The sequence below is a fragment of the Candoia aspera genome, chromosome 2, assembly GCF_035149785.1.
Source record: "Candoia aspera isolate rCanAsp1 chromosome 2, rCanAsp1.hap2, whole genome shotgun sequence".
In the NCBI taxonomy this organism is placed as follows: Eukaryota; Metazoa; Chordata; class Lepidosauria; order Squamata; family Boidae; genus Candoia; species Candoia aspera.
The window spans coordinates 196,301,451-196,317,171 of NC_086154.1; the positions used below are offsets into that span (position 1 = coordinate 196,301,451).

The following is a 15,721-nucleotide window of genomic DNA, read 5'->3' on the forward strand; positions in this document are numbered from 1 at the left end:
CACAGTCATATAGTAGTCTGGAAAAACTCAGGTAAGAACACCCCAACAATTGGAGAGGATCCAACAATCATTTTATTAAAGCCAGTAAATTACAGTGAGTCACTTGTTCCTTGCTGTTAAGAGCAAAAAGCTGCAGAGGATTATAGAGATAAGTTGCACATTCATATACATTTGGCAATTAACCATTTTTTTGCAACTGATAAGGAGTACAAATAGGGGTACACAGGAATTTGGGTACCCCGTGTCTAGAAAAAGAACACTTTATAATGCAGGGTACTTAACCTTTGAAAAATGTGAATTTATTTATTTATTTTCCACCTTTATTATTTTTATAAATAACTCAAGGTGGTGAACATACCTAATACTCCTTTCTCCTCCTGTTTTCCCCACAACAACAACCCTGTGAGGTGGGTTGAGCTGAGAGAGAGGGACTGGCCAAAGGTCACCCAGCTGGCTTTCATGCTTCAGGTGGGACTAGAACTCACAGTCTCCTGGATTCTAGCCTGGAGCCTTAACCACTAGACCAAACTGGCTCTCCCACTAGACCAAACTGAATGCAAGTCAAGCTGGTTGTTATTCTAATAGGTTGACCCTACATCCTACTTGGACCTGGAAGAGTTGTAAGTACAGCCAGTAGCAGCCATTATCAGTATTTTTGAGAATGTTGCAGTTTATAAACATACTGTTTGTGAAACAAAGGTTACAACTGCAGGAAGATACATGTCATGAGGTAGTAGCTGTGGCATGTATATGGGAAAGATGCAATTAAGATTATTCTGGCTAGGGCCAATTAATGACCTAGGTATGAGGATGTAAGAGCTATACAGAACAATTAAAATTCTCTCCATAGTAGATAACCTGGGACTTTACCCTGTAGAGCTCTATAGATTAAAGCCAGCCCCTTGAATTGTACCTAGAAGCCTATCGGAAGTCAGTGCAGCACTCTCAGAACAGTTATTGTTGAATCATCCTGTACCTATCAGCATGTGGGCTGATACATTTTGTACCAATTGCAGATTTGAGTTAGTCTTCCAGGGCAACCTGAAGCCCTAGCCACCCCAGCACCGCAGCGCAAAGCCACAGCCACCCCAGCCCAGCTGCCCTTGCTGCCCTGCACTCTGCCACTCCAGCTGACCTTCGCCATCTTGCCCCCGCTGCTTTCGCAAGGCAGGCTTTTCTATCATCATGTTATTTCCTAAATAAAGGTCATCTTTATTTTTGTTTTACACAAGCATCAGTCTCAGTAGTACTTAGTATAAAAGTTATACTCTTAACTTTAATGTTAAAGAATTTCTCTGTGGATTCTTTCTGCTGTATAAGGCTATTTGTTGTCCAGCAAAAGAGTTATTGGGCCCAGAGTGGGGAGAGGTTTAAAGATTATGGAAAAAGAGATAGGTTTTTCTTTCAATTCACAAAGAGTTTACCTATCTGCAGGGGACAGATTGATAATATAGGTTGATGTAATGGTATGTGGGGAAGACCTTGGGGTGAAGAGATGCTGCCTAGGGAACGGTCAGATAAGAGACAGCATAGCTCGCAGCTGGATAGTGGGTGGGGCAAGAGGCTCAGAAGGGACCCTCCCTAGACTCTTGGGCTGTAAAGGAGATGGTGGGGGATTGTACTTTCACACTTGCAAGCTTCTGTTAATGTAGCTTTACGATAAAGTAGAATTAGCTTATCTGGTCTTGTTTCCTGTCTGGTCTACCTGGTAAGGCTGACAGATGGACACTTGTTATCCAGCAAGGAGAGCGGGCAGTTGAGATGCTGGATGCCTTCTTCATTTCTGCAATCTAACTTGCTCCTTTTCTTTTAGGAACATAAGGATTGTGTATGCTTCCCAGAGCCACATATGTGAGATGGGCACTATATAAATTTAATAAAATGAAATAAGCATACACCTTGAATCCAAGCACTTAAATATGCTTTGCATTTGCTAGTCCCAGCTCCTGCCAACCTAGCAGTTCGAAAACATGCAAATGTGAGTAGATTAATATGTACCGCTTCGGTGGGCAGGTAACAGTGTTCCGTGTAGTCATGCCGGCCACATGACCATGGAACTGTCTACAGACAAACGCCGGCTCTTCGGCTTTGAAACGGAGATGAGCACCGCCCCCTAGAGTCAGACATGACTGGACTTAATGTCAAGGGAAACCTTTACCTTTACCTACAGTAAGGTTTATGGTGATTCATGAAATCCCTACAACTGGAAGGTATCTCTCCTTGCATTTTCTCTTTGGCTCTCAGTACAAGGACTGGAGTGGAGTAAATCCTACTTCAGGCTTGAGTAGGTGTCTTCCAACAAATTACCATAGGTGTCCATGGATTCTGCAATTTAATGGGATTTAATGGTTAATGTAGGGAATTGTTTTTGCCACTTCTGCTACTTCCTTCACTTTATTCTTAAGGTAAATCAGGAAGGGTTACCCTATTAAGACATACATTCCTCTCAAGGTAATCTGTTGGAGCTACATGGAGGGTAGGGCCAGAGCTAATATATTCCTACACTTCCTTCTTTCTTTCTGTTGCTGCCTTCTCTCTCAAACAGGAGAGAGCTGACTGATGTCTTACAGAAAGCTTTTGAAATTAGGCCAAGGACTGCATTAAATTAGGCTGAATGCATTAGGTGGCTCAAGAGCTGCTGATTGCCCATCCCTGATGTAAATCCACTGTGATGACCTGGATGTCTTCCTGCAAAAGGAAGGGTGACCAATTCAGAGCCAAGAGAGAAGGGGGAGTATTCTGAGGCAGCTTCCTCAGTGCTAGGAGTTGCAATTCCAAGCATCTGAAAGGCACCAGATTAGGTAGGTTTTTATTGTGTGATGTACAATCCCATGCACAGTGACTAGGTAGGTTAATTGGTGCTGAGGCACAGCCAATGACCCTAAAGTTCTTTGAACCTGAAAAAGGAGGGTATTTGTATGTTGGGGGGTGGCAGTCTTTCCTAGGCAATATGATTTTATCATTTGCAACAAATATAGCATTAGGCTTATGTGTGTGTGATTGCCCACAGAAATCATAAGAGGACATTTTTAAACACAGACATACACAACTAACCCCAAACTTTAAATTTTTCATTGCAGAAAACGTGTATTTCTTTATCTGAAATGTGATGAGCTTCAGTCCTCAGAAGAGGTTCTTAATTGCCTAAATATCATTCAGTCAGTCCAAAGTGGTATTGATCATAGAGATTACACTTGGGCTTCAAGATGAGTAAAGTTCTACCTTTCTTTTGAGACAGCATGCTATCTATCTGCCTAATTTCATATCTAAGCCAGCAGGTCAAGTTCAAAGGTTATTTTTGCATTGCATGTTCTTGATCACAAGAATTACTGACATTGTCTTCAGGACCCAGGACTGGAAAACTGAAAGAAAAAAATCTTTTGAACAACTATGGTGAAAGGGGAAAAGTGAAAGAGAAATCCTAATGAAAGGTGTGTGGCTCTGAAAAGAATGTTTTTGAGATATTTTCAAAAATCTGATTAGATAGTAAAAAAAAAAGTGGAAGATTTTCTTGAAGTCATTTTAGGACAATAGGAAGAGCCTTGTCCTGTGTGGTTTGTTCCACTTGAGATGGTTTAGGTCCTTCTGACACTCAGAAATTGCAGGGCAGCTTGATGGGTTATGATGTTTTGTTAAAGAGTGTTGTTGTAAGCATAGTGCTATGGTATTAATACATGGTGCTTACTGACAAAGCCAGCATCTCTAATTTAAAAATTCCCAACAATGTTTGTCCTGACTAAAGATTCCAGGCAAAGAATGATTATGCTTTTGTATGAAGTCCTTGGTTTTAGGGTTATAATAGTTGTCTTTTTGAACTATCCCTATCTCAGCATTTTTTTTTTTTTTGGAGGGTAACGGGGTGGAATTGGGCTGATTATAAAAAGGTAAAACGCTGGATAAGCTAAGTATTATTACAGTGCCTTGTAATATACAAAAAAGGTAGACCTGATCTTGTACTTTCAAAGTGAACTTGAATGTCAAAAGTGTTTTGAAGAGTAACCTCCCGTTCCATATGAGTTTTTTTTTTTTTTTAATTCAGTCCAGGGGAATTTTCAGAAACAAACTGCAGTAGGGCACAAGATAGGCATGTATGTTTAAACTCAGAAAACTGACTGGATGATACCCAGCTCTTTGACTGTAATCCACAGAACTACTTGAGATATGTCTAGCAACTATATCTAGGCTTGCTTTTGCAAGAAGCCATATGAAACCTCAGGAGATGTACTTTCAATTTCATAGGAAGTCTGCTATTTTATTAGCAGTTTCATAAGAACTTAGATTTCTTTCTTATCATGAATCTGGGCATAAAAATGATAAAGACAAACAATAGATTAAGTCTTGCCCTAAAAGTCTTACTAGGTATTTTTCCTCAAAACAATCCAGAAAATCAAACTGTGAATTTAAAAAACAATTCCTAATGTCTGTTTTCTCCACCTGTTAATGCCTAACAGGAAGGTTCCACAGGAATGAGGGGCTGCTGATGAGTATATAAGAAAAATTGTGGTGTGGGAAATACCTATATTGTAGTGATAGAAAACTATTAGCAAATGTTTTTTTAAAAAACAGTTAAACCGAATATTTTTAAAGAACGGTTAAACCAAAATTGGTTTGAAAGATGAGCATATCATTAAATCTGAACTCTCAACTTTTTCTTATAGAAAATCAGTGCAAAACTCCATGAAGGGCTCTGTCAACACTGTAAGGAGGTCCTGGAATGGCGGGTGAAATTCAACAAGTACAAGCCATTAACACAGGCTAAAAGATGGTGAGTAAATTGTTATTGTAATATACTAGTTGCCATATGGATAGTCCAGCAGATATGGAAACTTACTTGATTGTGGCCAAACGGAGGATAGATCAGACTGTGTAGAAGCCTCCCCCCTTCTTTAAAGAGAGCAAAAATACTGTAGGAGTCAACTATACCAAAAATATGCATTGTTACCTACTTCTGAGGCTTAATTGGTAAATAACAAGGCACACCAAGGAAAGATTAACATAAAGGCCTCTTGCATTGTGAAAACTGTAATTAAACTCGAGCCATAAAACACTTCCTTAACCTTAATGTAGGTAAATAGCTTAAGTATGAAAATGCATCTTCAACTTTCTCAAGCCTACAGTGGTTCAGTTAGTAATAGTAGTTCTTCCATCTTTTTAGGGGCAATTGAGAAGCACCTTAGGAGACTGTGATTTTAACCACAAAAACAGTGGGGGGTGATCAGCCCTTTCCTTGGTAACAAAGGAAGCCATTCTGGGAAGCCTTAAGCATAGTTTTTCCTTGACCCTTATCTGTTCTAAGACTTTTGAACGTTGTTTTCATTAAAAAAACATATCTAGGCTTTGTAACATACATTTGTGTCTAAGTGCATCACCAGATGATTCATGCAAAGGAATTGTGAATAACCTTTGGGCTTAACTCTGTTTAAAATGTGTCTTATCAGTATTATTCAAGTCCCTATTTTCCAGTGGAAAAAGGTGTGTTCAAAACAAGCATTGTGATTTAATTCAGTCCTAGAGTAAAGAAGTGCATAACTTTCAGCCGCTTCTGTGCTTCATTAGGGAGTTTTTTATATATACTGCAAACAAAGTTGTGTGAAAATTACTCAGAGTTGAATTAATGGTTTTTGGCAGCTGAAAAGAAATCTTGATAATTATGTTTCCATGTGTACCTGCATCTGATTTTTATTACTATTCTTTGAAGCTCTACATTACAATTCATCCCATTAAGATACCTTTTTAAGGGGACGCCTGACAAGGGAATGAGAAAAATACCTTCTGGTTTCCTAAACTTGATGGTATTTTTCTAGAACCAAACCACTTTAAATAAATATTTCATCCTAAAATTGGGTAAATTGACATATTTGAAAACTTCCTATCATTTAAAAACTACAGATCATTATTAAAGTGAAATTAATATGTATGTAGATATCAATGACAGTAATCAGCAAGTATGATTTATAAATCAATGTGAAAAAATACAGTTTTATTTGGTCAATAAAACAACATATATTATTTATCTATTATTGATTTATTTAAATAATGTATATACTTGCCTGTCTCATAGCAGTGTCTCTGGGTCACACACCAAAGATTAAAACCAAAACCAGAACATAATATACCACAGAGAACTCTAAAATAATAATAGTAATAATAATATATTTAATTATGCCCAAGTGTAAAAACAGTCCAATTTTAATCCGTAGAAACCAAACAAAAATCCACCAACAGGTCTGGTTTAATTTCCTGGCCCAGGTGCCTGAGAGAACATCAGGTTCTTAATGCCTTACAAAAGGCCAGGAGTTAAGGTCATCCAAGAATTAAATGTTAAAATTTTATCCCCAACTTTCAGCTGTGGTACAGGTCCATGAGTAGAATTCTAGTCCAAAAATGGTTTCCCTATCAGTGGTCAGGTTGTTCTGACCATTCCAAAGATAGTGTCTTGAAAGATTTCATCTTTTTCTTGTTGCAGTCTGTACTATTTGTTATCTCTTCACTGACCAACTTCCTCTCACATTCATCTTCATTAAAAAAATAAGCAAAAAGTGATAAATCTGAGCTAATTATTTTTCTGTGTTTATCCCATACTTTTAATGTGCAGCTGATTATTGAATTACCTCTTATAAATTGTCTCTTGCTGTTTGTATCAAGCCAAAGGTATTTGTCTTGATATAAGCCATCAAACCAACAAACATATAAACCAGCTGGAAGTCCTGCTCCTTCAAAAGAGGTAACTTAGCTATTAAGATGATGTAATCCAGCCTGTTTTCCAAGTTGAATGGTATTGTTGGTTATGGCTGCCGCAGGCTGTATTCCAAAGAAAGAATGAACAGTGGACGCCAATCAACTGTTTAATAATCAATAATCAAAATTAATACAGCTTTATTGATTAGTGCGGTACACCTATGTAGAAGAGACCCTTCTTTGATTAGCCACGACAGATGCAAACAGAGGGAAAGGTGAGCCATGACAACCATCACTGCTGTGCTGCCTTTATTGGGCAAGTTTTATATCCCTTTATCCTCTCATCTCCCCTTGTGCTAGTTACATTGCATTGGGAAAATAAATCATGAAAGAGTTGCATAGTTTTAAGTGTCAGCAGGGAAAGGTTACATATTTCAAGGATAATAATAGCTTTGATAAACTACAGGTAGTCCTCACTTAATGACCCTAATTGGGACCGGCAACTCCATTGCTAAATGACACAGTCATTAAGCAAAATATCACGTGACCGTCCTGCTCAACAACAGTAGTTCTGGCACTCCTACTTGCTGTCATTGAGCGAATCCCACATGGTCAATAGGTGAGGACCCACCATTCTTGGAAGAAGGTAAGGGACTTCCTCCACTTCAACTCCCCCTACCTACCTACGTCCACCCCATCTCTGCCCTTTTGGCCACCTGCCTACCCACTGCCCCTGCCACCCAGCCCCGCCCATTGCACCACTACTGGCCATGTCCTTCTGTGCAAGCACACCTGGGTCCTTCTTTTGCATGCTGGCCGGGGCCTTCTTTTGTGCGCCAGCCAGGACCGCCTTTTGCACACCTGCCAAGGCCTTCTTTCATGAAAGAAGGCCCCAGCCAGTGTGCAAAAGAAGGCAGCATTAGAGAAGCCCCTGGCCAGTAGCTGCATGCAGCACACACCTGCCCGCACTTCCTAGCACCCACTCACAGCACCAGGCAAAAACGACAATGAAGGTCAGCTGGGGTGGGTGGGTGGGTGAGCCCAAATGTTGTTCTTGTGGCTGCGGGGGCACTGCGATGGCCAGAATTTCAAGGACCAGTCGTAAGTCCATTTGTTAAGTGCCACTGTAACTTTGAACAGTCACTGAACGAATGGACGTGAGGACTGCCTGTAATAACAGCAAGTGGATATGATACGTAGTTCAGATGAAAGTGGGGAAAGATGATCTAATTTAGGTCAGAGTGGAAAACCCATGATCACTCAACTCACACAATATAAAGAAACTACAGTAGATGCAATTCTAAGAGAGAAGCAGGAGAAGAGACTAGCTTGGTCAAGTCATTTTTCCGCACTGGTCAAAAATGCAGTTCAGTCATTCACAGTTCAAACAGCTAGCTTGATAGTCCTGTTTGAAGTTTAGTGCTACAGACTGTCTCATTCTTTTGAATCTTAATTTTATATCCTAGGTCTTTTATCAGGTGATATAACATTAGTTATTCGTCTCTGCCAATCATTTAGTACCCTATCTTTAATTTTTATTGGAATCATTTGAAACAGAAAGGTAAGCCTTGGCAGAATGTTCATTTTTACAGCTGCAGTTCTTTCTAGCCAAGACAATCTAAACTTTTTCCATCTTAGGGTATCTGCTATCTTACTTTCCATATCAGCAAGTAAGTTTTGAAAATAAATCTTTATTATTCTTTGTGAAAGAAATTGGAAATTTACTTGACGTTTGGAAGAAATTTAAAACAGCCTAACTTTTTTTCCCCAGAATGTTACAGTTAAATAGTGTTATAATATTTGAAATGTCTTCAGTGCAAATTAAAAAGACAGAAGCATTAATTAGGAGAGCATTGCTTTGATATACTTTGCAAATATTAGGGCTTAACATTTGAAAAACGTTTTAAAATGTTGCAAATGCAGAACTAGCCAGCAGAATAGGCCAAGTATTTGCTACACATGTTGCTCCTGAAATATGGTTGGCAAGACTCTGAAACAGCTCAGCCTCTAATTCCTCTTACTTCTCACTTGCCTCAGATTTCTTTTCAGTCAAGAAGCAGAATAACATATGAACAGGATTATCAGCTGGCCAGAAAAAGAAAAGCTCTATGACTGGCTTTGGCAGTTTATGGATGTGCACGATATAGTTGCTGTTCAAAAAAAAATGTGCAGAGGGTGGTTGGCAACTGTAACTAAACATTCAAATATGTCTGTTCACAGTTTCAGTTTCATAGATGCCTGAAAAATTAAGTATTTTTCTGTCAAATGCTAAATATGACCAGAGAAATGAACAGAAAAGTTTATTGAAAGATGCACTAGAATATAAATAAATATGGCCAGGTATTGTGACATTCACACCCATAATCTAATCTACATTTGGAAGTAATTTCCAAATTCTTTGTTCTTGAGTTTGATTTACTCCAAACTCAAGAACAAAGAGATTGTAACTTTACAGTGTATGATGAAGAATTATGTTTAATAAAAAGATTGAACTAAATGCTTGTGTGTGTGTGTGCGTGCGCATAGATCTGACTTCATTTTAAGGTATAGCCATTAATTTTGTGTATTTCTGTGTTTTAAACTCAAGTTGCTGGTGATTTTTAAAATACTTAGAACTAATGAGACTTGACTATACGTAGAGATTTTTATGCACAAACTGAATGCATAATTAAAGATTAATGCTAGCTACTTCAAACATCATGTATATGGTAAAGTATGATCAGGTGTTACCAGCTTTTGCCCACCCAACTGCACAAACAAAAATAAATTGCCATACCATCTCTAAGATATATTTAGGTTTTATTGCTGCTTTATATTTTAAGTCAGTATCTACTCAAGGAACACATTTTAAGGACAATTAACTGTTGAAGAACATGAAACTTAGAATAAGGAATTAGGCATTATAAACTTCATTTTCTTCCCAAGAGAACTTACCATTCTATTACACTTGTTTCAAAATTTCTGAATTTTTTTTACAAATAATATCTTTCTTGAAATATATGATACTCGAAAAGATTCTTGTTTTGACTTCACAGGTTGCTAATTTATAATGCTTTGTGTCAAGTAGTCATATTAAGTATTTTAATTCAACTTTCCTTTTTCTCTTAATAGCATAAAATGTCTGCAGAAGACAGTAAAGGATTCTTACCATATTATCTGCAAGTCATGTGCCTGTGAACTAGAGCTGTGTGCTAAGTGTGGAAAGAGGGAAGACATTGTGATTCCGTAAGAATTTCTGTTATTCCATAAAATTACCTAAAAGTTACCTTAGGGTCCATAATAGTTCTGTCTGACCTATGAGGTCATCAAGAGAGGGCCTGCTTAAGATCTTGTTACCACGCAAGGTGAGGGGGACATGGGTTAGAAGCCAGGACTTCTCATCTGTGGAATGTACGTACCCGAGATTTATGTGGCACCCTCGTTCCTGGCTTTTTTGAAATTGCTTCCAGCAAATATTTTTTACTGGAGTTTTGATCCTTTTAATGCCTAGTGAGGAAAAGGGTCATCATCTGCTTTATTTTTTATTGCAGTATTATTGTGATTTATTACAGGTAGTCCTCGGTTGATAATCACTTGTTAAGCGACCATTCAAAGTTAAATGGCACTGAATGAGTGATACTTACAACTGGTCCTTGAAGTTCCGGCTGTCCCAGCCACCTCTGCAGTCATGCGATTGCAATTTGTGAGCTTGGCAACCAGCTTGCACTTACAACAGTTGCAGCATCCCACAGTCACGTGATTGCCATTTACAACCTTCCCTGCTGGCTTCCCACAAACAAAGTCAATGGGGAAGCCAGCAGGGAAGATTGCAAGGTCACTTTCAGGATGCCCTCCTGTGCTCCGCAGCCCCTACCCCCTACCCATACTTGTATGGTGCTGCAGCACCCCCATCACTTGCCCGCACTCCATTGCGCTCACCCGCCCACCAGCCACTGCTTGCCAGCCTGCTCCCAGGATTTGCAACTTCCTACCAGCTATAGACTTTGTGGGAAGCCACTAGGAAGTCACAAGTCACCATCGTGTGAGGTCCTCACTTAACAACCTTGGATCCTCGCTTAACTACAGCAATGGGGAACTGCTGGGGTTGCCATCACTAAGCAATGCAGTCATGTGACATTGAGCTTTACAACCACATCGCTTAATGATGGAAATTCTGGTCCCAATTACCATAGTTAAGCGAGGACTTCCTGTATTGTTTTGTTATGAGAGTCTTGTATACTGCCAGAGTCATTTGATCTGGGTCGTATACATTTTTTGTTAAATAGATCAAGCTGTGGAGAGAAACCTCTGCAAACTGAGCATCCACTCCTCCTGCTCCTGGGACTTCCCCTTCTGCTTGGAGTGGAGGTAGAGGCAGGTGCAAATGCAGAGGAGATTGAATATATAGCATCGTTTTGATTTGAAGTGTGCAAGTCTATGATTTTGGCGATATATATTAAAAATTACCTTGAACAATCCTAAGTCTGATGCTGAAAACATGATGGCCTTATAAACAAGATGGCAAAATATTGATTGGATGCTACTACTTTAAGCAAATAGAATCATGAAAATATAAAGCACCATGAGGCTTTTACTTCCACTTTCTGATGTTCAACATTGTTATATATGATCTAGCTGTGAATATAAAGAGGTTGCATATAACTCAAAGCTAAGCTAAGAAGGGTAGTTGACACCAGAGAAGGCAGAATCAATATTCAAAAAGATTCCAAGAGGCTAGGATACTGTGCTGAAATTAAGAAGAGGAAATTTAGGAGAGAAGTATGTAAAGTAAAATTTTGTGTTCAGAATAAACCAAATAGACATAGGTGTAAGATAAGATCTGGCTTGGGAACTGTATAGTAGGAAAGGATCCAGGTATCTTAACTCATAATGAACTGTGAATCAACAGCTACTACAACCAACAAACAAAGGTTGTTTGATGGGTTACCAAAAGTAACAGTTCCATTCCATTCAACATTAGGTCAAATTTGGAATGGTGTGTCCAGTTCTAGATGGCTTATTTTAAGAACGACCTTGATGGACTGGACTGTGTGTTCAAGAGAAGAGCAAATAGGAAGGTCACTAGGCTGAGTACAACGTTTTTTACTTTTTATCCCCCAAGCCTGTGATACTTCCTTTTCCTTGGGCTCGTTATCCAGCTCTATTGTACCTCCCCTTCAGTTTCTCAGTAAGTCTTGAAGTCATTGGCATTTCAAGTTTGTGGGGGTGGGAGAAGGGTTTCTTATTTGGCTAAAGAGGCTATGTAAGTGGCTGATAAAATATTACAAGGGGGTGGGGGGTAAAATCAGGTGCTAATCTTCAACAAACAGCAGATCTGTTTGTTGTTAAACTGAATGAAAACAGTCTAGACGGAGAAGAGCAGAGTTGGTCAGAGTAAGGATGCCACCAGGATGATGGGAAACAAGCTCCCTCTTAAGGGTGCCAAACCTGGGCCGCAAAAATCCAAGTAGCAGCTTCCCATTTTCCTCCTGGTATCAGCTGTTGCTGCATAAAAGTCAAAAGAGAAGCCAAAGCAATAACTTTGCAATATTCCACAAGAGTGTATTTAGGCTTGCTCTTGTAACCGATGGTTTGAATTACTCCCTTTATTTTAGAGTTTTCCAGATTAATCTGCTACAGCAAAATTGGGTACGATCAGAAAATTATAATAAATTCATTGCATAAATAAATTCTACTTACACAACTACTAAACTTTAGTTGCCCAAATCTGTCCAAATGAATAGGATGGAACTACCAAGGTTTATGCAAGCCTTTTCATGTGTTTTTCAAATATTAGTTTTCTAGACTGTTAACTAATGGGCATTTTATCACTTAGAATTTTAAACATTTAAAGTAGTATTTTATAATACTAGCATTTTCTCTCCTGTTGGTGAGGTACATACACACATATTCATACATGGTGTATTTCTACCCACAGCCTACACCTAAAATTATTAACATGCTTTGCAATGTGGAACAGTATTAGATTTTTGCAGTGTGTCATAAGAGAAGCAGACAGTAGCTGTTGTCACTCCAGGTAGGAAAAAATGTTCTTATTATGCCTGTACCAGCATGTCTCTCTAGCCAACATGAGACAGTACTTTGTTCTGTCTACCTCACCATGCTCTGCATGGTTGCAGTCTGAATGGATAGAAGTTCTCTTTTCCTTTCTTACCAGGAATAAAGCTTGACAAATATTACTGTGTGCCTTTTTTCATAGAATTCAGACAAATCTAGAGAATACTGAGGAGACGTGTTCCCCAAGCCATCGAAGACCGAAGAACAGAAAGGATGTATTTGAGAAAGGTGATGAAACAAACTTAAGTGGCCTGGAGGATGAGGATGAAGATCTGGATTTACTCCCAAAGCAACTTAAAAACTGAAACTGAAACAACAGGGGTCTAAATTATTTCTCCAAAAACAAAACTTTTAGGTATCATTTAATTATGTCTGAGTTCTACCATAGGAAGAAAGAGATGATAGCAGGCTTCCCATGAAGGGATGTCACAAGGAAGAGGGTGTGGATTTATTCAAGGGTAAGACAAGAAACAATGGGCGGAAGCTTTATTGAGGGAGATCCAAATGTGAACTAGGGAGGGATTTCCTAACAGTGAGAGCTATTTAACAGTGGAACAGCCTACCTCCTGAAGTTATGGAAGCCCCATCTCCAGAGGTTTTCAAGAAAAGATTGGACAGACGTTGATCCGGGATGGTATGAGGATTCCTGCAATGGGCAGAGGATTGGACTAGAAGACCTCCGAAGCCACTTCCAACCCTATGATTCTATGATTATTTTGTGATCTGTATTTTTCAGCTGGTTCTAGAGACCCTAAAAACCTCTGAAGAAATGTTTTCTTTCCCCGAGAGTTGTAGGGAAAGAGAAGAAGTATTGTCAGATGATCACCTTTGTCCATCTGAGGAGCACACTCCACCTCATGGAGTGTGTCCACATTTTACTCATGCATTCTTAAATCTTTCTATCAGATTGTGTCCTTCCAAAGTGAGAAAGGGTGAACATTTTTTAAGTCTTATAAATTATCCAAGTCCTAATTAGTAAGGTGTCATTCTTTGTCTGTGCAGGGCTGCTTAATACGGCTGTCCATACCTCAAAGACAATTTTAAAGTAGTTCTTGGGACCTCACATGATTGAAAAAGGTGAGGTCACTTTAATGAATAGCAGAGAGCTGCTGTGTTCATTTGGGGGCTAAAGTCCTTTTTTCCTCCTGAATCATTTTTGAAGCATTTATAACCCTACTATTAAAAATGCAGCAACAAAATCAATTACATTTTGCTGCTGTACTATCTCAATTTATTAAGTATTTATATTCAAGTCTTCAAATAACTTCCACTGTAGCTTGGAATTCTTTTTAAAAAAAATTAAAATACGATCTTAAAGCAGCAGCATAAAACTGCTTGTATACTGCATAGCCAGCACTACAGAGCCAAAGGAATTGATTTTGGTAGTGACTCAATATAACTTGGAGCCAGACACCAGGCAGATGGAAGTTGTGCCATAATCACAAATGTCCTTGGAATGATTGGAACTGCAACCAGTAATTGAAGGAGATTGTCCTGTGGCTGAAAGCTCTTCTCCCTTGAAAACATACTTCTCCCAGATAAATGAAACACAAGGAATTTATGTCTGTGGGAGGCAACTTGCTATCACGTTTAATGCACTTGCCATAGGCCACATGAAATAGGAAATTAGTATGCCAAGGGGCATTGAAGACATTCCAACACATCATAGTTATAGCTTTTGCCAGATATAAGGAGAAACAGGGAAGAAGTAAACTAGAGAGGAGGTCCTCTTCTTTGCTGTCATGGGAATAGAGGGAATAAGGGATCTACATCATGTGGTATGAGCACTCAAGGGGCACACTTCCTACCAGCCTTCCTCTGTCTTGGAAAGCTCTCAAAGAAAGCTGCGTGCAGATCCATCAACCAGATGTGAATGCACAGATGATTATTTGAAGAAACAAGTCCTTGTATTTCTCATTCTTACACGTGAGTCTATTTTATGGGTGTAGCACATTACTGTAGTATCTGTGCAGAGAGAGGTTAGTGTTTTGTTTTCCATATTTAGCCCACCCCAGTTATCCCTTTGTGCTTCCTAGGAGACTTTTAAATAGAAACTTAACTGCAGGGGCAGATTGTATCTGGCTTTTAGCTTCTTAGTCCTGCTTTTACAGATAAGTGGCAACACTACTTGAATTGTACCTGGAAATGAGCCAAGAATCAGAAATAACTCTCAAACATTAGCTATCTCTTCATGAGTTTTTGCAGGGCTATGACAGTATTTGGGAGGTTTGCTAAGATCTGGCCTGCTTCTGGTGGGTGGCAGTTATTGCTGGTTTATGTGGTTGCAATTATATGGAGTTTTAAATCCTTTTTGTAATGATAGAATGCTACTCAGAGTCTGCAGGAATGAAGCAGCATAGAAATATTAGTAAATAAATACAAAACAGTGGCAGATTTTCTACTACTTAATCATATTTAATTTAATTGTGGCTATATTTTAAGCCTAACTTGAATGTTTGAACCATCTTCAGTTGTAGCCTTATGTGTCTCATTAGTCTAACATGGGAATAAGCTATTGGGACATGAGTAAACCATTTCTGTGACATTGTTACAGCTGGCACACCAGGTTAAGCTAGTAAAGGTAAAGGTTTCCCTTGACGTAAAGTCCAGTCGAATCCGACTCTAGGGGGCGGTGCTCATCTCCGTTTCTAAGCCTTGGAGCTGGCGTTGTCATAGACACTTCCGGGTCATGTGGCCAGCATGACGACACGGAACTTAATTTATATATAGATACGGATCTCCAGAGGCAAAACTAGATTTTAACCACCTTTACACTGAGAAGAACAAGCCTAGCCATGTGATATTACACCAGCCCAGACATACGGATATCTTACCAGCAGCTTTTGTTTTCTCTGGATTCGTTAAGGTTTGGTTGCTTAAACTTTATCTAGGTCATTATTAATGGCAGGCATGAGTAAAACATTTCCAGTTCTTCAGTTAATTTTTATATAAGAAAAATAGAACTGGATGTCGTCAGCATGGGAAT

General features: G+C 39.0%; 1 protein-coding gene and 1 long non-coding RNA gene across 3 annotated transcripts in view; both read left to right on the forward strand.

Moving 5' to 3' along the window:
• The window catches only part of C2H9orf85 (chromosome 2 C9orf85 homolog), a 29,124-nt gene extending 16,073 nt beyond the window's left edge, over nt 1–13,051 (forward strand). The window contains exons 2-4 of one of the 2 annotated variants that reach the window (XM_063295127.1): nt 4,659–4,765; nt 9,790–9,903; nt 12,878–13,051. In XM_063295127.1, the coding sequence (XP_063151197.1) occupies nt 4,659–4,765; nt 9,790–9,903; nt 12,878–13,040 (384 nt within the window). In that variant the 3' untranslated portion in view covers nt 13,041–13,051. Of the gene's footprint in view, nt 1–4,658; nt 4,766–9,789; nt 9,904–11,638; nt 11,849–12,877 lie in introns of those variants that run through there. The other variant, XM_063295128.1, reaches the window with a different exon arrangement.
• The window catches only part of LOC134491405 (uncharacterized), a 771,213-nt gene that overhangs the window by 440,531 nt on the left and 314,961 nt on the right, over nt 1–15,721 (forward strand). The window lies entirely within an intron of this gene.